Source organism: Haliaeetus leucocephalus, unplaced genomic scaffold (genome assembly GCF_000737465.1).
Source record: "Haliaeetus leucocephalus isolate CR32 unplaced genomic scaffold, Haliaeetus_leucocephalus-4.0 Scaffold506, whole genome shotgun sequence".
Lineage (NCBI taxonomy): Eukaryota > Metazoa > Chordata > Aves > Accipitriformes > Accipitridae > Haliaeetus > Haliaeetus leucocephalus.
In genome coordinates, this window is record NW_010972942.1 from 7,409,612 (window position 1) to 7,432,992 (window position 23,381).

General features: G+C 37.4%; 1 protein-coding gene across 1 annotated transcript in view; it reads right to left on the minus strand.

Moving 5' to 3' along the window:
- Positions 1–1,756: 1,756 nt before the first annotated feature.
- Positions 1,757–23,381, minus strand: part of LOC104837063 (chromosome unknown open reading frame, human C8orf34) — a 175,363-nt gene continuing 153,738 nt past the window's right edge. Inside the window, exons 11-14 of the mRNA XM_010575929.1 lie at positions 21,342–21,467; positions 16,171–16,673; positions 10,850–10,943; positions 1,757–1,815 (exon numbers count right to left, since the gene is read on the minus strand). Coding sequence (XP_010574231.1) covers positions 1,757–1,815; positions 10,850–10,943; positions 16,171–16,673; positions 21,342–21,467 — 782 coding nt within the window. The remainder of the gene's footprint in view (positions 1,816–10,849; positions 10,944–16,170; positions 16,674–21,341; positions 21,468–23,381) is intronic.

Here is a 23,381-nt window from a genome sequence, read left to right on the forward strand (position 1 = left end):
CATGTCCATTGTGGAATTCTTGACTGATGAGAAATGGTATTGGCAAGATCAAATCAACTTTCAGCTGACATGAGACAGAGAAGCGTTGAGGTGGAGATGCAAGAGATGAAGGACACCCTGAAAGGGCAATGGGATTCAGTGTACCTGCCTCAGTCCCCCAGTAAGCCAGATCTCTAGCTGTCCTTCGAGGACCCTTTGTTTCTCTTCTTCCTTCAGAGAACAAATAGTTTGGACTAGACTCTCTCACTCTCATATAGCTGAAGGTAGGCAAGACGAGTCATACCCTGACAGGCTGATTTCTCCAATATAAAAGGGAATGACAATAATTTAAAAGTAGTTAATACAAGCAGGAAGCCACCACTGACTGACTTGGGGAAAATAACTGAAAAACCACAGCCATTTTAAATTTAGTGAAATCATACCAGAAAGAAATACAGATAGACGTTAGATTTGGGGCCCAGACTCATGACACATTTTAGAAACATTAACTGGTGATTTCTCATAGCTTTGCTGTCAGTTATCACATTTTATCATCCCACTTCGCAGATCAGGGAAATAAGACATGGAGAAAATAAGCATTGCCCAGATCCTGCTGTAACACTCACATTGGCACTACACGTTGCCAAACAAGATTTAACCAAAATGAACAGAAGTTAAGGATCAACCTTCCTCTCTTCTCCCTCTCCGCCAGCCTCCACATTCACGGATTTTCTCCTTGACAGGGTTAAGAACAGTCACCGTAATTATGTCACAAGATCTTAACCTTCTCCATTACAGGGCTTTTCCTACTTGAATTTTAAATCCTTCCTATAGGATACAAGAGGAATTTCTACAGTTTCGGCTTAGAATAAATCTTGGCCTTGTAAAACACTTTCACAGCAACAGGATAATAAGGAGTGTTAATTTTTTTTTAGAGCTTGGAGAATACCGGGCCAAAGAAAGAAAACAGATTTCTTTCATAGATCTTTCACCTCCTGGTCATTTTTGCGCCCTGGGATTACAGTCAAGCATTCTACATTTTTTCTGGTTTCTGCAGCAATCTGGCCCCTCTGGTGAATCAATCAGTCAGCTGTGGAGCCAAAAGCCGTTCAAGGCCTTATTTACTGCAAAAGGATGTACTCCCTGCTTGCTGCTCCCTGGCTCTTGCACTTCATGGGGTCATTTGCATTCAAACAAATTGAATGAAAAGTAGGTGTAGAACATGACCAATATGCTTTGGTAGTACTTCACGGCTACTTCATGCTCTTTCTCCACTGCTGTACATGACTACAGAAAGCGCTGGTGAAAGATGACTGGGTTTGATAGCTCTTGAAAAAAGTTGGGACAATGAAGTGGAATAAAAAGCACAAATAGGTTTGCAGCAAGATCTTCTTGGCCTGTAGTGAAAGCACTCAGCCAGCATGGCAAAGAAAGGAATCAAGAAAGGCATAAAAAACTGATCACATCAGTATAATTTGGTCCTTAGCTCTTTCCAGTGCTCTGTACTAGGAAGGACACATGAAATGGCCAGTTCCTTCCAACTGGAAAGTCTGGACAGCAGTCCCCCAGTTGAACAGCTCATTGATGTGCTCTTTAAGGCTAGATGCCGTTCCATAGGATGACTTTGCACCTCACAATTTTCATAGGGTTATAGTCACTTGTCTTTACTAAAACCCTAGGGGTATTTCTTCATGAGCATTTTTTGGTTGAAAGGCCAGCTGAAGCAGTTTCAGCTCACCACTGTCAGACTCACATATTTCCCACAGCTCCTCCTGATTCACACAGCACAAATGTTGGGCAGCCAGACGGCTGAGCAACAACACAGGACTGAATTATCTGAGTATAAATATTCTTTTTACTCAGAGATTTTCCAGTAAGATCAGTTCTCAGTTTAGTGCATGCCTTCGCAAAGAGCTACATTTAAGTTACCTTTACTCAACAAGTGTTTTGGAAGAGCGAAGTCTAAAAGGGGATGCATCAATCTGATATAATCAAAACTGAATCAAGTGATTTAATTAAAGTTCCTTCATGAACATGCAGCAAATTAGCCTGCATTCCCATTAAAAAGTTACATTTTTTTGCTATAATGGCTAGCCTTGTTAACTAGTTGTCAGGGATTTGTCAGTAAAAGCTTTAGTTCATTTTACTCTCTGAAATTCTTTCACGTTAGAGAAGAGCTTTACTTTCCTAGAAGTTTATTATTTTTTATTATGTCCTATTAGACTGATCTTTTAACAGCACAATATTAAACAACCTGTGTTTCAACACATACACTATACTTTGTAATTCAAATCAAAGTTATTCTATCAATATATATAGCCTGCTATATCAATATACAGCTAGTGGAGTATTTTTATTGTGATGTATCTAAATCAATATATGTTTATATTCATATTTTGGAATAAAATTCCAATAAAGGTTAGCAGAGTTTTTTAGTGCTGAGCATAGATGATTATCTGTTGAACTTACCTGTATATCTATCCAGAGTGGTTTATAGAAGGCATAGAACTCTCTAGAATTCAAATATTAAGGACAGCCAATATTTTTTTCCTGAAAGCTTAGAATTCCACTTGCAAATGTTTTTTGAATTAAAAAAATTAAAATCTTTTAAAAACAAAATATTTATAACACTGCTATTATATACACTGCCATTTAATACCGGATATTCACATAGATAAAATTAGCATGAATATATTTTGTCCTTTGAAATCTACAGACTTCTATGACTATCTAGAGCACAGTAAAGTTTAAAAGTATTTTATTAATATCTTTGTTATGGTCACTATTAATCCAGACTGTCATATCTTGTATTTCCCAAGTGTGTATTTTTAGATCACTATGGACAGCCATTACTTTATCCAGAGGCATCCTGCCTTCTCAAGTAAATTATTTTTATATTTCAAGGACTAAATTATGATACTAGGGGGGAGCTTTACAGTTTAAAATCACTAGAATAAACCTTAGAATAAAAATCACAAAAATGTGTTTATATGTACACACAGTTATGCACATTTTCAAGGGTTTGTAAGAAAACAGGTAGCATAAATGTAGAATCATGATCATTATATCATGTGCACCTTTATCAATGCCTAACATGTCATGTCCAGGAAAGCAACTGAAATTGCACATCCAGACTACTCTTTATGAGAATGAGTAAGTATATTCATAGATATCAAGACAAAAAATCCTGCTGTGATCATCTAGTTTGACCTCCCGTACACTGTATAGAGCCCACGTATACCTGTATAGTGCTCACAGAATCTCCCACTGGATTATCTATCATCTATCACTTAGAAAGCCCTATCACATCATGCTAATGACTCCAAGTTGATTGCCTCCCTTAACTTTTGCTTACAATGCTTAAGGCTCCTGTTGCTAGGACACAGCATTTAATTTCCTTCATCACAGTTTGATGAGCTGAATCTTTTTTATTTAAATGTCTACCTACAGATACCAAGTCATCTCCGAGGTTCCTAGCTGAATGCCTTTAGGTGAGGCAAACTCCTAACAGGGTTTCCCAAACCCTGGACTGTTTTTAATCATCTGAAATCTCCCAAGTAATTCCAATCTTTCTAAATGGCAAGACACCAAAACCACAGTTTTTTACTAATATGTGGAATAATTACTTTGCTACTTAACTTTTTAGGCATTCAAGGAATGGTCTACCCTTCTTTGTGACAGCATTATGCTGAGAGCTCACACTGAGATGATCTTCTATGATCATCCTAAATCCATTAGGTCACTGCTTTCCAGGACAAAGCCTCATTATTCTGCAGCAGAGACAGATATGTTTCTCTGGTGCCAGATATATTTCATTTGGTTCAAATATATTTCATCTGGTTATAATAAAGTGCATTTTACTGGAATGTGGCCATTATACCAGGGGATTCACATCATTTAATAACTTCAACTTGTCCTTCCCACCAATTATTCAAACCTATCAGACCCTAATGAGCACCATTCATCTACATCTTCCCATTAGAAACTCTAGGTTTTGATTCCTCAGTGAGCCAGCTTTTAATTTACCTAATGTGTGCCCTGATAATTTTTTATGCCATTTTTTAAGTTACAGTGTCATTTTTTATTACATTAAATGTCTTTGGGAATCCAAGTTTACCACAATAATGCAAGCTGCAGAAAAAGATAGCCTTAGATTTGGAAACTGTACTGAAAACACCTTTCTGCACTGCAACAAATTTTGAGAATTTTTTTCCTCACTGCAATGGAAAATTCCCTCCTCCCCTTAAATATTTAGTTCAATGTGAACTTTTCTAACACAAAAGCAAATATTAGTCAGTAGAAATAAAGTGACATGAGCTAAAGCCTTAATAGTATAAGGAGATAATGGCAGCTTTAGATTTAAGCACATCCATTCAAAAAATAGGAATCTTGAGTCTAGTTCCAACTTTGCCTAGTTGTATTTGAACTGTCCCCTCACTATCCAACAGTCATCTAACTTCTGGTAGAAATAATGTCAATCTCTACTTTTATTCATTATCTATAAATAATTAAATCCAAGTGGGCAAGTTTCCATGCTAGAAAATTGTTTTCTCTCTTTTTCAGACTCAAAAAGCAGCTATATGAAATGGTGCAGCTTCAGCTATGGGCGTTACAAGACATCCAGCCAAGACCATCCAATAGGCCTAAGAGAAATTCTGTTTACAGGAACACAATCCTTACTGGTATCCCATTTCTGAAGTGAACTTAGAACTGTCTCAAGCTAAATACCTAGCTAAGACACTGGTAAGGAGAATGAGAGACAACGTATCTTCTTTAACACAGGTTAAATGCACAGTGGAGAAATTTGGAAAATTACTCATACCCCAAGCAGACAAAAGCTTTATGACACTCCTTAGAAAGGTTACATGGGATGGAGTGATACAACTTTTTTACTCCAGTTTATATTATCACTCTTGAAATACTAAATGAAAGAAAGATACCAGTAAGTTTCTCCAGAAGATTCTTGAAGCTGGCATTAAAGTCTCCCAGAAGTTCAACTGAGATTCACTTTTGGGACAAAAAAGCACATATTAATAGTAAATTTACTATTCACTGGGAAAAATTTCCAACTACAAATATTATGTTCTTATTAACCAGACATATAATTGACTAATGCGTTTGAGCAATGCCTCATAACTACCTTACTCCCTAGAGAAACCAAATCTAGCCTTGCTCTAAACTCATACCCACTGAAAGAGATGTTTACAGCACTGCTATACTCCACCAGAGCAGAACAAAAATACAAATAGCTGAATTTGACTGACAGAAATTGAATGTGTTTGTGCTAATGTCATAAAGGTTGCAATCAACAGTTGCTGCTCTAAGCCGATTCTGTCACTCTTACTCATACTGAGCAGTACCTGGCTCTAGCAAAAGGAAACTTTCACAGCAAAAAATTATTCCAGCAGTAAACTCCTCCTTATTATCAACTCTGATCAAGCGATTTTCCAAACCTTAGGAACATTTATTTTCATAATTAAGAAAAACTAACTGTTTAGCCATGTGAATTTGCTCAGTGTAAGGAATTTTACCCATGGACAAGTATTGTATGGTTTGGAATTTTACTGAACACAGTCTGAATTTCTTGATTCTACAAAATACTGTCTTTCATTCTTTGGGTCTTTTTGCTAGGTGGATGTTTGTGCAGAGTGTGAAAGTGAAGGTTTTCTTCAACACCTGTTGAAGTCATCAGCAGAGTGTCTTTGACTGCAGTTTCAAGACCAGTGCAAGAATGAATGGAGTGGAAATCCCACTTTTTCCCAACAATCAGCCTTGATTTATCAGCAGTAGACCTTCCACTGCAAACCTTAGAGAAGAGTTTACAGATGTATAGTGACAAAACATCTAAGTATCTTGCCACAGGTCAGTAGGTGAGAGTTCAGGCCTTGTCCCAGATCAGCCGAGCTAAAAATGAGCATCTAGTACTCCTGTTGGCAAGTTGAAGTTAGAGTGAAGTGATAGGAGCCACACCACTTAGTGTGCCATTGACTACAGAAACTGAGATGCCTGAAGCGGATAAGGGCAAATAAATGTATAAACAGATAAATTTAAGATGGATTAACCGAGTAGCAAGTTTGCTAAGAGTCTACGTTATTGACCTATCATGTATATCTGCCAAATGGACTGACTGCAGGTAGGGATCCTCCATGTCCAAGGCTGAGAGACCTGCGGAAATCTGCTGTGTGGGTCACTTCTTGAGTTAGGCACCCAAGAAAGCAGGCTTGGGCTTTTGGGCAGTAAATCCATGCCAGGACTAGAGATAGTAGGTCAAATTATACCAAAAGACGGTCTTTGTCTTTTCAAGGTTCTTGGAAGCTAGTGATGCATTAGAAATTTCCAAACCAGCAGTCCCTGTAGGACCTGTTCTCAAGGGAAAATTCAAGCTGACTCTTGCCAGTCCCCTGAAAGGCCAAATTTCTTCTCATGAAAGCTGGCTAAGAAATGCTCTGGTGGTTGTAGATGCAGCTCTTCTGTTTCCTTGCATCAGTACCCCATAAAGAAGAATATTATTTTTGCCAGCTCAAAGAACTCCCACCAAACTGAAGAACTGTGGAAGTGGTATTTTCTCCAGATCCTTCATCTTTCCAAGAATAATCTCTATGTATCCTCTGAAAACTCTTTGCAGAAAATCAGCACACAAGGAAACTATTACAGGTAATAATGGAGAACTGTCTTCAGAATGACAGCTGAGGAGAAAGACACATGAGGCCTTGTCTACAGGCTTTTTAGTGACACTAAAATGAAAAAAGAACCACAAACCCTTGATTTTGGATCATACTGCCTGGGCCATTTTCACTTCTCTTTACTTAGTGTGTACAGAGTGTCAAAGGAGAACACATCTAGCAAACAGAAGAGATTTAGTTACTGACTTAAAGTAGTTCTTAAAAAAGCATGTGTTGGTTCGTACTTTTTAATAACAAAATTTACATAACAAGAGCAAATAATTATACCCCTATCTCCCTCTCTGACATGGCCACAAACTTAATTAAGCACATAAAGAGGAAGGAGAAGGTATGCTAAAAAATTCAACAATGCTTCTTAAAAATGTTTTTCTTTCCTTCTTTAACATAACAAATCTTTTAAGCTGTAATCATTTATACTCTTATATGAGTACCGCTCTGATTTCAAATTTTGTCATAATTGGTATGAAGCTTTAAAAATTATTGACTTCCAGTTATCTTTGGATCTTGCTGATAAGGACAAGTTTTTAAAATGCTGTCAGAGAGACTGAAGGATTTAGAAAGTAAAGTCTGATTTACAAAAACTGAGAACCTAGATCTCATTTCCATAAGACAAGACGTGCACTGTCATATCTGTTTTGCAAATGATGTTTGCTGGGAGATGTTGAGATGCCAAAGTGACCCAATTCTGTTCAGCTATCATTGGCTTTGAAAATAGCCTCTTCAAACTCTTATGTCTGACTACATTTGAAACGGTTACCCCCAAATTTTTTCATTCTTTTTCTTGTAGAACACTAATCAGAAGTTATTAATATAAAAGAACTCAAGGTGACTCACATAGCTTCTCTTTCTGCATTGTTAGTTTTCCCACTACCAAAAATTAGCTTTACACCTGGCTGCTATTATCTCAAAGTAGTCAAAGAATGTGGTAAATATTATCCACATATAATTTATTAAAAGCTGAGTCAAAGAACAGGTGTTGCTATTGTAAAGATTAATTTTGCAGCTCTTCTGCTCAAACTCATAAATTATGAACTCCTGGGCCCCCTCAACACTAAATCACACACACAACATCCACACAGATTTATTAACTTTAGGATGAAAAATGACGTGTAATCTTGCCAGCTGCTCTACCTACAAGCACTGGCATCAGCAAGTATGCCAAGCCCCTCACTGACTCTCCACTTTACAACTGTGAATTGGCAGCTTCTCTTTGTCAGCAGTGGCAGTTCTGCACTTTCTGCTTGCCAATGACAGTAGCATATAACCTCAGATGGGGATGATAACATTATTGTTGTTATTTTAATAACATTTATCATTATTAGATTTCAGATACAGAAAGTATTGCTTTGATCAAACATTTTTGTTCTACTCCTTTAGTTATATTAGTAGAGACACTGACCTACTATAAAGGGTGCAGCAGTTAACTACACTGCAATTAACTGCACAGTCAACATGGTTTCACAAAGGGAAAGTCCTGTCTAACTAATTTGATATCCTTCTGTGATAAGGTTACCTGTCTAGTGGATGAAGGGGAGGTGCTGGATGTAGTTTTTCTGGATTTTGGTACGACTTTTGATACTGTCCCTCACAGCATCCTTCCGGACAAGTTGTCCACCTATGGGATAAGCAGGCTCATGGTGCACTGGGTGCAGAACTGGCTGAAGGGCAGAGCTCAAAGGGTTGTAAGTGAATGGGGCTACATCTGGCTGGTGACTGGTCACCAGCGGTGTTCCTCAGGGCTCAATTGCAGGGCCAGTTCTGTTCAATATATTTATCAACAATCTGGATGCAGGAGTTGAATGCACTGTTAGCAAGTTTGCTGATGATATCAAAGTGGGAGGTGCTGTTGAGTCTCTTGAGGGACAAGAGGCCTTGCAGAGGGATCTAGATAGATTGGAGCATTGGACAATGATTAATGGGATGAAACTTAACAAGTCCACATGCCAGATCCTGCACCTAGGACAGAGTAACTCCGAGCACAAACATAAATTGGGAGAGGAGTGGCTGGAGAGCAGTGCTGCAGAAAGGGATCTGGGGGTGCTGGTCAACAGCAGGCTCAGTATGAGCCAGCAGTGTGCCCTGGCAGCCAAGAGGGTAAACCGCGTCCTGGGGTGCATCAAACACAGCATGACCAGCCGGTCAAAAGAGGTGATTATCCCACTGTATTCAGCACTGGTGCGGCCTCACCTTGAGTACTGTGTGTAGCTCTGGGCCCCACAATTTAAGAAGGATGCAAAGGTCCTTGAATGCGTCCAGAGGAGGGCAACAAAGCTAGTGAAAGGGCTGGAAGGCATGTCCTGTGAGGAGTGGCTGAGGACTCTGTGTTTGTCTAGTTTGGAGAAAAGGAGGCTGAGGGTCGACCTCATTGCTCTCTACAGCTTCCTGAGGAGGTGAAGGGGAGAGGGAGGTACTGATCTCTTCTCCCTTCTCTCCAATGATAGGATGCGTGGGAATGGTTCAAAGCTGCACCAGGGAAGGTTTAGATTGGACAGACATTAGGAAGCCTTTCTTTACCGAGAGGGCGGTCAAACACTGGAACAGGCTTCTTAGAGAGGTGGTTGATGCCCCAAACCAGTGTTTAAGAGCCATTTGGACAATGTCCTTAACAACATGCTTTAGTTTTTGGTCTTCTTTCACTTCTCTGTTCTAAGTGCCATTAGATCCAGGAAAAACAATTGTTATTAGTTAGGCAACTATCATCTCTACTGATCTGGTGGTAGGACAGAAACTTTTATCTATAATTTGTCACTCTGTCACACTGGGCAGTGACAATGATCTACCAGGATTCTTGGAATCTGGTAGCACAGGATCTTGGATGCTCAGAAGTCCTCACCCCCATGCAATTCTGGTACAGCAGCTATAAAAGAACCATGCTGTGCATCTGATGTGTCCTAAAGCATCAGTCTCCCTGATTACATAATTAGCACCAGTCTATGTGTGCACAGCCAGTCCTATCGATGTTTGTGGGATTGTAAATTCATTACTGAAAATACACAGGAAAATTCATGTGCACAGAAAAGGCAGGTACCAGGCTCTCCCTTTGGCCATCTAAGGAGAGCTTCAGCCCAAAGATAAGTGAAAGGTTCAGGTGCAAGTCAAACTGGACTTACTGGTTTGGACTAAAATCAGGTGGACACACAGAACTTCATTTTAACACTGTACTAGTGTGAAAAAAACTCGCACATGCTCTTCAGTATCTCACTATGCAAATTGTGCTATGTATGGATTTGTGAAACTGGTATATGAATAGAAAACTCTTAGTTTTTTTAAGTGGCATAATTTAAAAATATATTCTGTTTATCTGCCATAATTATTATTAATCATTAATCCCTTACACAGCTGTTCCATTCTGTGAAGAAATTGGCTTTTTCTTATTTTAACTCTGCATGTTTAAAGTAGTTTTAGTAGAATACATTAAGTTTTCTAAACATGCTGATTAAATCATCTGTTCTTTTCAAGTATATCACCTAAAATATGTTAGGAAATAGTTTGCATATTCACCCTTGCAGATCACAAAACTACTGTGAATTTAAAAAGAAAATGCAAAAGATTTAATATTTTCAGCAATGTTACTTACAGGTACTTTGTAGTCAGATAGAACTTGTTCGTTATAGCATGTTACTTGTTGTTACTTGTACTGTCATTTAGGTTATGATCCTGCTGACCTTTGCTTTCATGATTAGACAACTGCTTCAAAGAGTGTAGTATATGAAGGATTACTTGTATGGTTAAGAGCTTTTTTTTTTCATGCAGAGGAATTCAAAAGAATGCAGGCAAAATAGAGATAATGGAGTCACAGGCCTGAGGAGGAAGGCTCTACCTTTCAGAGCTACTGGGGGGTTTTGTGGGTTTTTTTGCTGGTTAATACAGATTTACTAAATGGAGTACCTATTTTACCTTCAAGCTACTTCTCTGCAACAGCTACTTTAACACATTAGGACAAATTGTTTCACTTAGCTAAGTAAACTGTGGTCTGTGATCATTTTGTCATTGTTCAGTGACTATAGGAAGACTTCTGTAAACCAATGCTATAAAGTTCAGCCCTCAAACAAATGAGTAATTGGTACTTATGAGAAAAGTTCCAGTGCACAGGCATGACATCTTCACAGGATTTGAAGATATGAAAAAGAGAAGTTAAAAGTTTGAGGATTTTTGACATATTATCTGGTCCTAACAAATATACTTACATTTGTCTTGGTCAGCTTCCACTCCTTCACTTTCTGTATCACTCGGCAATATCCAAGGTTGATGAGCAAGCTGAAGCTGTTGTAAGAATTCATCCTGCCACAAACAGATCTATTTTAGATAAAATGATAAAGAATGCTTCTATATCAATGCAGACTGTAGTGAACACTCTAGCCTCAATTAACTAGGGAGGAGAAAACCTTTAATAAAAACAAATATCTTGCTGTGAAATAAAACCAGAATGTAGAAGATATGCAGGCTCCCCAGATTTTTTTTTTATTTAATTCTTATTTATTTATCTATTCTGGAAAGAAAAAAAAAAGGTGCCTCTAGCTATCTATCTGCTATAGCCACAGATATATACATAGTCATCTTAAAAATGCAGATATTCCATCTGTCCCTGCAGCTTTTGGACTATGCCTAGACATGTCATGCACAATTTGCTTAAGTAAGGCTTTGATTTGTCAGATCTTTCATTGTCTCCAATCTCCTAAGAACAAGAACCTGAAACGTCATTTAGAACCTATGGTTTTACTGGAGAAGGAGAAAGTCTAAGAAGGAAAAATGGTATGGAAACTTTTGTCTCCAAGATACCACAAAACTCTAAGCATCAAAATATAAATATTTTACACAGTTAAAAATCCATACACAGCTGAATATATGCTTTTAAAAGTGTTTTACAATTGCCTCCTTTTTTATATAATGTATATATGTATGTATACAAAAATAGTTTTCCATACACATACACACACATATATATGTGAGCATGTACACACACAGACATATAAAATACTTTGACAGGTTCCTTTGCAATATTCAAGGTGAGAGATGAGACTGGAATGCATAGTTTTATTTTCAAAAGCAGTTCAAACATGCAAGTCTAGTCTCTTAAAGCAAACTTAAACACTGGCCAGGTATCATAAATTCTTGTAAGTCTCTGAAAAAAAGGGGGGGTAATAGCCCTGTCTTCTTTTACACCAGCTGAAAACCAGAATCTACATATGCAAAGTTAAATTGTATTGCACAATGCTACAGCATAATTTTTATTAGGCTATCTGGTTTAAAAACAGAAACCAGGCTTGTTTAAATAACTTCTTGGAGACCAAAGGCTGTTCAATCAAGATCTAACTCACTGGGAGTAAATTATTAATTCTGTTAATAATCTGTTAAAAAAATCCACAAAGACTGCTGCAATGGCTCAACACTAAGCTCAGGCAGGAGCTCCAGGCGTTATGCAGGTATTGCTGTTTCAAATGTGCTCCGTGTTTGAGAAGGTTGCTGACTACAGCACTGAACTGGGCAAAGTATTTTGGTTCATGGAACAGGATTCTTGCAGTAGAAGCGAGTGGCTGTCACACTGATCAACACACTCTTTAATCTCCCAAAACACAGAGCAAAGAACTGAGCCAGGCAGCAGAACAGAATGGAAGTACCTGACCAGAAAGAGAGTCCTTATTACATACAGTTATGCTCCATATTCCAGTAAGTAGGAGGAAAACTTGTGTTAATCAATGCTATATTCAAATAAGCTGAAATTTCCTGCTGTTAACAATGACAGACCAATAAAGATTACTGAATACCACTTTAAACTATCTGGATAAATAAAGTGCTTGTAAAATTCCAATTGTTCAGAAAATGAAATGGCAAACAAGGGAGTCAGTAGTATTTTCATCTCAACAGCTATTGATAACTATCACAGAATTGTGTCACTTTAATGGAATCCATCCTAAAGAGATAAGCAGGATTCAACATTCCTTTGTCAATTTATACAAAACACTAAAGGATAAAGTAAATGCATAAAAGTATCTCTGCCAAAGGATCTGGAACCCTGATTTATTAGTTTTATAGAGATAATAAAACTATTTCTCTAGGTAGCATTTCTTTGCTATAATTCAATTCGGCCCTGAACAGAGCTGATAATAAAACAAACACACCTGTTAGAACTTTGTAATATTATATATGCCAAGAGGCAGAAACTTGTCCACAAAATCTCAGATCATTTTAAGTCTTGAGCATTAAAAAAACCCAAAACATTCTTAACAGCTGATATGTTAAGTACTTGCCAAATTATTTAAGATTTGTGCTATAACAAGATTAAACCACCCTGAGCAACAGCATGAACTTTACTAAAACTTAAGAAGAACTCTGAATTGTATTTATCAGTAATATTTTTGTATTTTAGACTTGTTATGTTACTCTGAAACAGATTACAAACTAGGAAGCATACATAAGGCATTGAGATATATGTTAAAATTCCTGATAAATAAACAAGTGACAGCACACAGTGTAAACCCATGCAGATTCTGAATTCTTTAATTCAAGCTCCTTATGGTAAAACATGCTCCTGGTAGCCAGTAATCACATCCTTTTCAACTGACTTATTCTCATCAAATATGTATCAACTAAGAGTAAGGAAGCAGAATTATTTGCAAAATCTTATCATAGTATCTTCTATAGGATTGGCAATATAACCACAGTGTATTCACATCTAGTGAAAATTCCCAGTTCACACCATAAGGCTAAAAAGAATAAAGGCAATTTCCCTTCTTTTATTTTACTGTTTTTATACAGGAAGAGGATACAGAACCCACAATGAAAGTTGCAAAATAATTTACAGTATCATTCTTGAGTTTTATATGCTTGTGATCTGTAAAAGTGCAAAGAAAGACAGAACTTTGTTGTTCTTCTACCCCAGACCACCTTTGACTTTTAAAAACTTGTCATCATGGTCAGAGAGAAGCTGTGCCACAAGAGAATGAAATCACATGGCCACAAATAGGGGGACACTTCTAACATGGCAAAAAATGTTAGAACAGAGATATGTCCTGGATATGTTCTGTCTAAGCCCACTTCCCTAAGTGACCAGGAACTTCAGTGGGCAAAGACAGCTTAAAAGAGCTCCCAAAGCTTATAGTAGAACACTCGAAAGATGGGGCTAGGAGCGGCAGATGAGCCAGACCTCCACCAGCTATTTTATGACTTCCAAGGGCCTTTACAGCTTGGTAGAGGAAGGTCTTCAGTATGAACATGTCATATTAGCAGTTTTCCCCTTGCAAGCAGAGCTAGTCCCAAGACGAGTTTCCATTACGTCAAAGGTCACCTGTGCATGTCAGGAAAGGATAAATATGGTTTGAGCTGGGTCACTAGCAGCCAATGTACTATTGTACCCAGTAAGCAAAGAGAAAGAAAAGAATTTGCCACTTCTAGAAGGGATTATAACAGAGGATAAGTTACTGCATAGAAATGCTGAGATTTAACACCAGCTTTACAGTGAGCTTGCTGGATGAAACTGGATGTGCTATTCTAACAGTAAAACAGGGTAATAATATTGCTCATTTCTTAAAGTTCTTGAGACATATATATACATATATTAAAAGCATAAGAGAACACTTCTTGTAAGAGCTATCAGCAAAGCTTGGGATTTGGCAAACAGAAGTAAAAAGTCACAGCAAATTAAATGGGACTCATGGTTATTACTACTATAACTACAGAAAGGCTGTGGAAGAAAGCATTTTTAATTGCCTGCCTTGTTACAGGAAAGATCAGAAGTGATGGACAGACTGGATGTCCCTTGGCGGAGATGCACTGCTCATTACATGGCACTTTCAGGAGTCTACACAATAATTCTAGCTGGCATCACGTGACTATGTATCAGTTAAGAACAGGACTGCTTAAAAAGAAAGAAAGAAAGAAAAAAGAGGAGTGAAGTGTTCAGTAAGAAACAATGAACCCCTTCATTTCTTCTGAACATTTTTAGTTAAAAATGAATCTCAATTCTCCTTTTCTGGTATGTGAGAAAATTCCAACACACAAACACACCCACCCCTCAAAACAGGAGACAAAGGGGGTTTGTTTGCCAAAACAGATATTTCTTAAAATTACGTATTTTTTCTCATGGAAAATTTCTAGTTTGAAAATATATTAACTGTCCGTGAAAATACTTTCAACAGAACTGTAGTCACCTTTAGTCCTCATGTCTTTAAGTTGGATATCCAGTTCTAGGTGAAGAAGTAGCTCGAGTGATGGGATTAGTGCACTGCCATTCAAACACCAAAATGAGGATTTTTTTCACCACCAAATTTAAGTAAGACTTTCTCCCCAAATTCTTTAGTTTTAGAGTTATCTGTGCCTCATTTCCTTTCCTTCATAATAAATAATGGAGGCCATATACTTAATTGCAAGACTATACTAAGTATCAAATCTCTAATTTTCCTACAGGCATCTCTAAGCAATATCATTATGAACAACATATTTTAATTTTTTTAAGAAGTCGTTAGACTGATAATACATTGTGTCAAGTGTCATACCCAACAGATTTTTAAAACAAATGATACTTCTCAGAAATAATTATCTAAAGGTATGGTATTTTTTTCAGTCTTGGAAAAAAGCTCTCCAGGCTTTGACAAATGGATTACAAAGAGATTCATAATAAATGGTGGGAACCGACTTACTCCACCATTAAAAAATTAGCAATCTAGATATATAGGTCCTTTTTGAGTCAGTATAGAAGGACTGGCATTTCCTGAGAAAAAACCTCACCTTTGTAAGGCATGTATCTGAGATAGACAGCAGGGCTATTCTTTCGCAGGTGCTTTCATTTCCACTGCCTACATGCTAAAGTTATCTTTAAGGCAGCTAAGGTTAGCAGAGGAGAATCCCACTCAAAATTTACAAGGTACTTTAACATTTTGGTTTTTTTTAAACAAAGACTAATCCTGTAAAAGCCATTAATATGGGACAGGAAGTTTTTATGCTCTGAATCAGCGTAGTTAACATGCATATAGTACTAGACAGTGATTCAACAATGTTGGACATTTTCTTATTGCAGTTCAGTTTTGTGTTTTGGAAAATTTGTCCATTCAGCGATGCCTAACTAATCATTCCAATGTGTAGAAAAAATGAAAGAAGCAGACCAAGGAAATATTATCCACTGCCAGTGCAGCAGGAAAAAAATACCTTGGAATCATAAAGATAAGATAAAGTTGTGTTTAATATTCCAGAGGTATGCTCCTCTTAGAAAAAACTGTGAGGCTAATAAAACTGCTATGCATCACGCAGGCAAAACCCTACAGAGCTCATGGAAAAATTGGGGGACACAAGCGTTTCAGTATGATTTCTGTAATAATCCTGACATTCTCTAATCAGTACCTCTCAAAGCTGAGCAGTATTTCCTTGCTAATTTTCTCATCATTATATCTCAAGTTCTTTTCAGAGTAGTAAGTTACATTAGGTATACTGATGTTACTTCAACATAAAACACAATCTAGTCTTCACATTATAGCCACTCTTAAATATAGCAAAAACATTAAATTGAAAATCTTACTTCTGATAAACTGCTTCTCTGAGTAGTGACAGTTCCAACAATGTCTCCACTCATTTGCACAGAGAGCCCTGAAGCAGCACTGAGGGTCCTCCCCATTTGGCTCTTAGATGTCAAAGATCTGCTTCTTTGCATACTAATGATGCCTTCCCTATTTCCTTGGTTGCTAGGGGTAAGAGGCCGTGACAGCAAGCTATTTGGGGTCACAGGTCTGCTCCCTGGAGTTGATGGAGTTGGTGGCCTGTTGGTTTGTGTACCGGGCGTTGAAGGCCTACTGTTTGCAACACTGGAGATCTGTGTTCTGCTGTTAGTGGGCAGCGGTGGTGATTTGTTTCCTTGGAGCTGAATGTTCTTCCCTGTCTGAGTTGGCACCTGAGGCCTTGGATTTTGGCCCTGTGTGGCTTGAAGATGGCCTTGATGGTCAGATGTAACTAAACTATGCTGTTGGACGCTAGGGCTTCTTGAGAGCCTTGCTTCTTCCCATAGCGCTAGGTCTTTCTCAATATCTGTGCACACACAAACAAAAACGAAAAGAAAGAAAGAAACTCACTTTCTGTTTCTTTCTGATTTAAAACTCAGTGATTTTCTCCAATGTAAGTGACAACCTGAAGCTGTGCAGAGAAAATCTATTCACCCTTAAAATATAAGGCATCAGAATTAACAGTTGACATGTTTGACAAGCATTTCCTCAAAGTTTATTTACATTTGATTTACTACAAACAGCTATCCCACAGAAACAAAATACTACCTCTTCATTGAACATCAGTACAACCTATAAAAATCCCTCTCATTTCTTCAGAGTTATCTCTCTGTGGCTTTTGCACAGTTTCTCATTAGTATCAAACCAAGATGGTGCAGTGAGCTAAACTTGACATCTTGCTGCAGTGAAAGGCAATCCAAAACTGGTTCAAAGCGAGACTTTTGCTTCTGGTCTCGTTGTCTATTGCCCAACCAAATCTCTGGGGGAAATAACCCTTGAACTCTGGCACATCTGGATCTGTGATCCTGTTTGAATCTGAATTTTGTGCTCTGGGCTGCCGGCAGTGCCACAGCAGGTGACGAGGTCACCAACATCTAGAATCCAAGGAGAAGAGGTGTCCGCCATTTGGTGGTCCAGTCCCTACCCCTTAAACAGGCATAAGGAATAAGATCCTATTTAAAAACAGAACAGATCAGGGGTAGTGATGAAAAGTGTCTTCTGAATTAATTTAAATCATATCAATGCTTCTAACAAATTAAATCAGATACATCCAACAAAGTTAGGTGAGGGTAGCTGGAATTTAGGTTAGCATTGCTAAAATACTGAAAGTCCTCCCAAAAAAATGTCAAGCTTAAGGAACAGTTTACTAGTTTATTTTATCTTACACAATTGTTACAAATTTTCACTCTCACTGGCATGTACTCTACTGTAACTTGGTTTTGATATGGACAGTTGGTTATCTTTAGAAAAGCAATGCCATTTCCCACTAAACTGTATGAGTCACAGTCCCAGAGCTGTAAATCACCAAGGCTCTACTGATTTAAACACCTATTAACTGAAATTATACAAAATAAGCATTTCATTTTTATTTTGATAGCAATAATTTCAGGTTCTAAAAGTCCAAAAAGAAACAGATTCTAAACTGCATATTGGAAAATCAGACTTTCTTTCACTTGTGTTTACCAGTAGATATAAAAGGAATGCTGTATGTAAAATAATTAAAGATGTGTTGCTTTTAACATTAACTTATTTTATAATAACACCTTGAAAAAGGGAAAAGAAGCTATGTTAATTTCATGTTAATAGTCTAATATAAGATATTCCACACATTTCAAATGCTATTACTAGAAAAGCTGGTAAAACTGAAATAGTTGTGGAAGCCTCAGATAAAAGTGTCTCTCAACTCTTAAAGGATTAAATGTTTTGCTGTTAGTAAATTTCAAAACATAGTTATTGTTTCTAGCACACAGTTAAGAATATTTCTAATTTCCACCTTGCTGACCTATTAATTATTTCCATTTTGAAATAATTATGTCTCAAAGTACTTTTCCATTATGCTTTTAAAAAAATCAATACACATCACTTTGGAACTTGTAAGATGCCTGGCAAAAATTCAGGGGCCAATATATGACAATGTGGGCTACCTGATTTAAACCAAATGAGGAATATGTTCTTTTAAAGGTTCAGCTTAGCCTATGTCTTTGCAAAATTACTGACCTCTAACTTCCCCGTGATGATTCAGTATGCTAAGAAATTATCTGAATATTGAATGATTTAATAAGAGTTAAATAAACATTTTATTCTGGCTCATGTTTCCTTAATTCCATGATCAAGCCTGCAGATAAACAAATTATTCTAATCATTTCCCCACATATAATTAACATGTTTCTATAGTGTAACTTTTCAGTTTTATTTAGCACACATCTTCTTTCTGATTTTGCTTCAATATCAGCTTTTCAACCAGAAAGAAAAGAAAAAAAAAAAAAAATCACACATCTCCAGCTTTGCAGTATTATCTGATTCATAGTAAATACCAGAATTGAATTATGACTTTGGATTTTTTAAATCTCTTGTCAATGTCATTTAAAGGAAAATAAAATGCAGGCAACAGAGCAACACAAAGGCATTTTACTTTCATATCAGAAATACCAGAATAAGGATATGATTCATAATGCACTTACAAACTGTTTATGCATCTAACAGTTCTTTTTGTGACAAAATATATTCCAAAAGTATCCAATGACCACAGAATCAGTGTAACAAACCAAATTGGCAAGATACTGAAATTAACTACCAAAAAAAAAAAAAAAATTCTCCACTTGCGTGTGATATAAAGCAGCCACAGTAACATAAGAGACTGGATCTTAGACAAAAGTATTACTGAGCCATATGTAGAGAAGGAAAAAAAACCTGATTGCTTCAATATCTGATTTTGTAAAAATGCTGCTTTCAAATATCAAGGTACTGACACAGTTGCTGGCAGTTGATGCTAGTCCCTAATTTAGGCACAGGCACCAAACTGTGCTTTATGTTAGGATTGAGTTCTATCCAGCACGTAGTCCATAAGAGAAAGACAGGCTCCTTAAGAAAGTGTATCTGAGACAGGGGACCACATTTCATCATTACACAGGTAATCCAAGTCATAGTTCAGGCATCTAAATGACTGCCTAGTACTGGGTAGAATTAATAGTTTCCAGTGTGCTTGGTAAGAGAACTGAAACAAAGAGACTTGCTGATATCAGAGACACTTGAACTTTGCAAATGTATGAGACAAATAAGGCTAAGCAAAACCACAGCATTATTATCTGAGGTCCTCTGAGATAATTCGTCATGGAAATTATGTTACGCTTGTCTGTGAGGGGAGTAGTTGTCTCAAGCAGCACTGGTGTTATAATAGGACATGAATTATTACGAATATAAGAGTCCAATGTCTAATAACTGGGCTGTTTTCTTGTCAATTTCTCAGGCAGACAAAAATTACTGAATGGTAGAACAACTGAACCCCATGTTACAGCATTACTGAAATAACGGGCCCAAAGCCAAATGAAAACAGCAGCATTGATGTGAGAGAGAAGACCTTGCAGGTCACGCAACAGCAGACCAAATCTCAGAGACTAAGTGAATGTAGCTAGTTAGCTTACGGTCAATTAAGTATTTAAAATTCCATATTCTATTGAATATGGTAGTTATTACTGTCAGCTTTGCCAAGGGAGATCTAAAGGAACTGCATGTTTCCAAACATACTCCATACAAGAACAGCTTGTACAACCATGGAAATGCGACCAGTTAGGACATCAGTCAAAGTAGGGTGATATTCACCAGAATCCTCCTGAGTGACAACTGCAGCAACACAAGGGAAGGCAAGTGCCACCTCAGTGGCAAAGGCCCCTGGGGTACTCAGGTCCCTGCTATGTCACAGAAACCTGGCGACCACAGCTCAGCCTGCTGGTCTCCTGGTTCCCACTAGACGTTCCTCGGAGAGAGGGCTCATGGATTTTCAGTCTACTTTGGCAGTGGCTACATCTCTAATAGCTACACTGACTTGAACTTGTCAAGAAAGACTGAATGACAGTATCTCTGTCTTCAGAAACAAAAAACATCTAAAAATTAATTTGTAGATATCATAATTTTTAGTTCTTGTTCCATTCCAAGCAAAACCTTTTTCTAAAGTGCTTCCCTCATTGTGCTCATAGCTTTGTCTTCTGCCTTGACTTCAGCTGTAACAGCCCCTGGATGAAAGTACAACAGCTGCACCTCTCTCTAGAGGATACAGCTCCTAAGCCTTTCACACCAATATTATTGGTAGGATAAATGTCCGAAGTATTTTAGAAAATCACACTGAAAGTGGTAAGCTCTCTGCTTTACTCTCTGAATTAACTGAAAGAAGGGTCAGATAAATTTCATTTCTCCCTCCACCTCACATACACAGTCTTTATGTTCCACTTCTGCATTGCATTTCATTGAGTTGGCCCATGAAGCGCAGCTTTCACCGTATGACAAATAGTATGCATAACATAGGACTAACATGTGACAGGTCTACGTCATACCTTATAACTAAAGCTGAAGATAAGAAAATATTGATTACAAAGAACAACAAATTGCAAACTATATCCTAGGATATCCCTCACTAATTTTTATAGAGCTCTGAAACATATTTTCACTGGAAAAAAAAAGGGGGGGTTTGTTTGACCTTTCAGAAATGGTTACTCCATCAAAGATGTTGCAGATGTTCCCCTGCATGCAAGTTAACAGACTTCACTTAGCCAGAAGTCTCATGAACAAGGTGCGCTTTTCCTGCAAAGCAAGCTATTCTCCAGCTAAAGGTCCATTGCAGCCTTTTCTAAAGACTACTTAAACGTAGGTGAATCATCAGTACCTCCTTATTGCATAAGACTTGGTGAAATGTGAAAACAAAAAAAAGTGTGTTATTAAGCTGTCAGACTGCAGCATATTTAACATGGTTTAATTAGTGTTTAATTACTATATTTACTGTAATTACAGCAAAGTTCATTACATCTACAAACACAACAATAATTGTGCTGTTTCTCTTCAACGAAGAAAGGGGGAAGTTTAAAGTTTTTACCTTTTTCATCAGCACGTGAGATAGATCATTTTTTCCTTTGACTAAAATATTTGCAGAGCTAGCTGGGTAAGTACTGCTAGGTGTTTTATGATCCCTTGCTATCATACATACCAGCTAAGTGTTTCTCCATGGTCTGAAGTTCTTTTGCTGCTAAGGAGTCCTGTAAGAGTTTCTGCCTCGGGGAACCTCCAGGTCTGACACCCATGGCATCCAGGGTCCAAACCGTCTGAGAATTAGACAGATAAAAAGAAAATGGAATATTTTTTAATGTAGTTTCACATTTACACATGAAACAATAAAAAAAGTGGTATCCTCATTTAGAACAGTGAATCTGGTGCTTTTTATGTAGAATATATAATATTTTATGCAAAATATTACAAAGTATCATTTCTTACCATAAATAACATAAATAGTAGGCATTATTTAAAAACATCATTTCTGAAATAATTCAAATATATACCTTCACACAAGCTCTTGTTCCACCCTGAGACATCATAACAGGACAAATTCTTCAATGATTTACATTCTGTGCAGTTCCAGTTACTTAGTGGGGGTTGTACTTACTTTAAATTACCGTAACATTTGGCACTGTATCTCTGAGAAGCAGCACTTCTGGGAATATCACAGCATTTCCTAATCAAAATTGCCAGTGCTGTTTTATCACTGCAAGGAGTATTCCTTTCAGGAACAGCAACTAAATCATCAGGGCAACAGAGCAGTTTGGAAAGGATGCTGGCAAACAGGCCACCTCCCCAGTCACCTCTACTATTGAACACTGTGGTATTCAAAATTACCTGCATTTTCTGGAACCCACTCAACACAGCTACAAGAAATGATTTTAAAATATACTATGAGGTAAATTTGATTAATTTTTTTAATGCTTATTTGAAATACACAAAAAATATATGACCATGTGTGCAAGACTTGGTCATAAAAACAACAAACAAAAACATTAATTAAAGCATTCTTAACAGCCTATCTGAAATATATTTTACATTATTACCTCACCAAAACATTTCATCTGTAGTCTATGGGGTTTTGGTGTTTTCCTGGGTTTCCTAAAGAAACAAGGTTTACGCCTTGGTCTCATTGTCATTCACCTCCAATTTTTAAATTTTTCGGTAAATGTCAAACAAATTTAGATAGGGGCCATGATTTCAAAGACATTAATCTGATGTAATTTCAGGGAGAAGAATGACTGAGCAGAGGAGGGAGACCCAAACTGGTGACGCTGTTCACGGAAGGCATACAGGGCCCCGCTGCTACAGTCTGCCAGTCTGGAACTATATCACCAGCAGACATGTGGGTTGCTGCACACAGCTGCAGCACGTGATGGTACTTTTCTGGCTGGACTCTCATGTCATAAGGAAAGGTATATCACAGTTCAAAGGATGAACATGAAAATACAGGTTTGATGTCATCTCTGGTCACAAAAAATTTGCTTAACCGTAACCACTAAATAAAACACTGTAGCTGCCCCTTTTAGAAAAGTAAGCATAATTCTGCAGAAGTGAAATGTTAAATGGGAAATATTTTACACCATTTTTAATCTGTTCCAAATAAACACTGCCTCGTATGCAACTGATCATTGTGAACCATGTATCTTTAAAATATGTTAACACAGATTCGTATTTATAAAGCAACAGCTATACTGTAATGCTGCACATGCGTACATAAAAAAGCCTAGTCATGTTTATCAGCATACGAAATAGTTGGAAGCTGCAGATAATTCTGTTATTATTAACTCACAACATTTTTAGAACACTAATGATATTTTTTGATTTGCCAATTGTTTTTTATACTAGTTCTGCTCTGATTAAAGTTACCTGTATTTAATCCCAGGTAAATACACAAGAACAGCTGAATAAAACAGTATGCTATTCAGAAGTGGAACTGATCCTGCAAACACATTTGTTTCAGACAGATCACTAGACCTGATTCACCTGTTCCCCCAAGAGATTTTAAGCATTTGTCACTTCAGTCCTCATCGTGAATTCTCCATCCAAATCATAATCTGGCTTCTTGAGGTCACTACAGAATATTAATCTGTATTAGTTACCCAATATCTATGTCTAGATGGAAGAATATTTTATTCTGTAAACAATTCCTCTGAAATAAACAAAACTAAATAAGAGATAGGAAGGGACAATA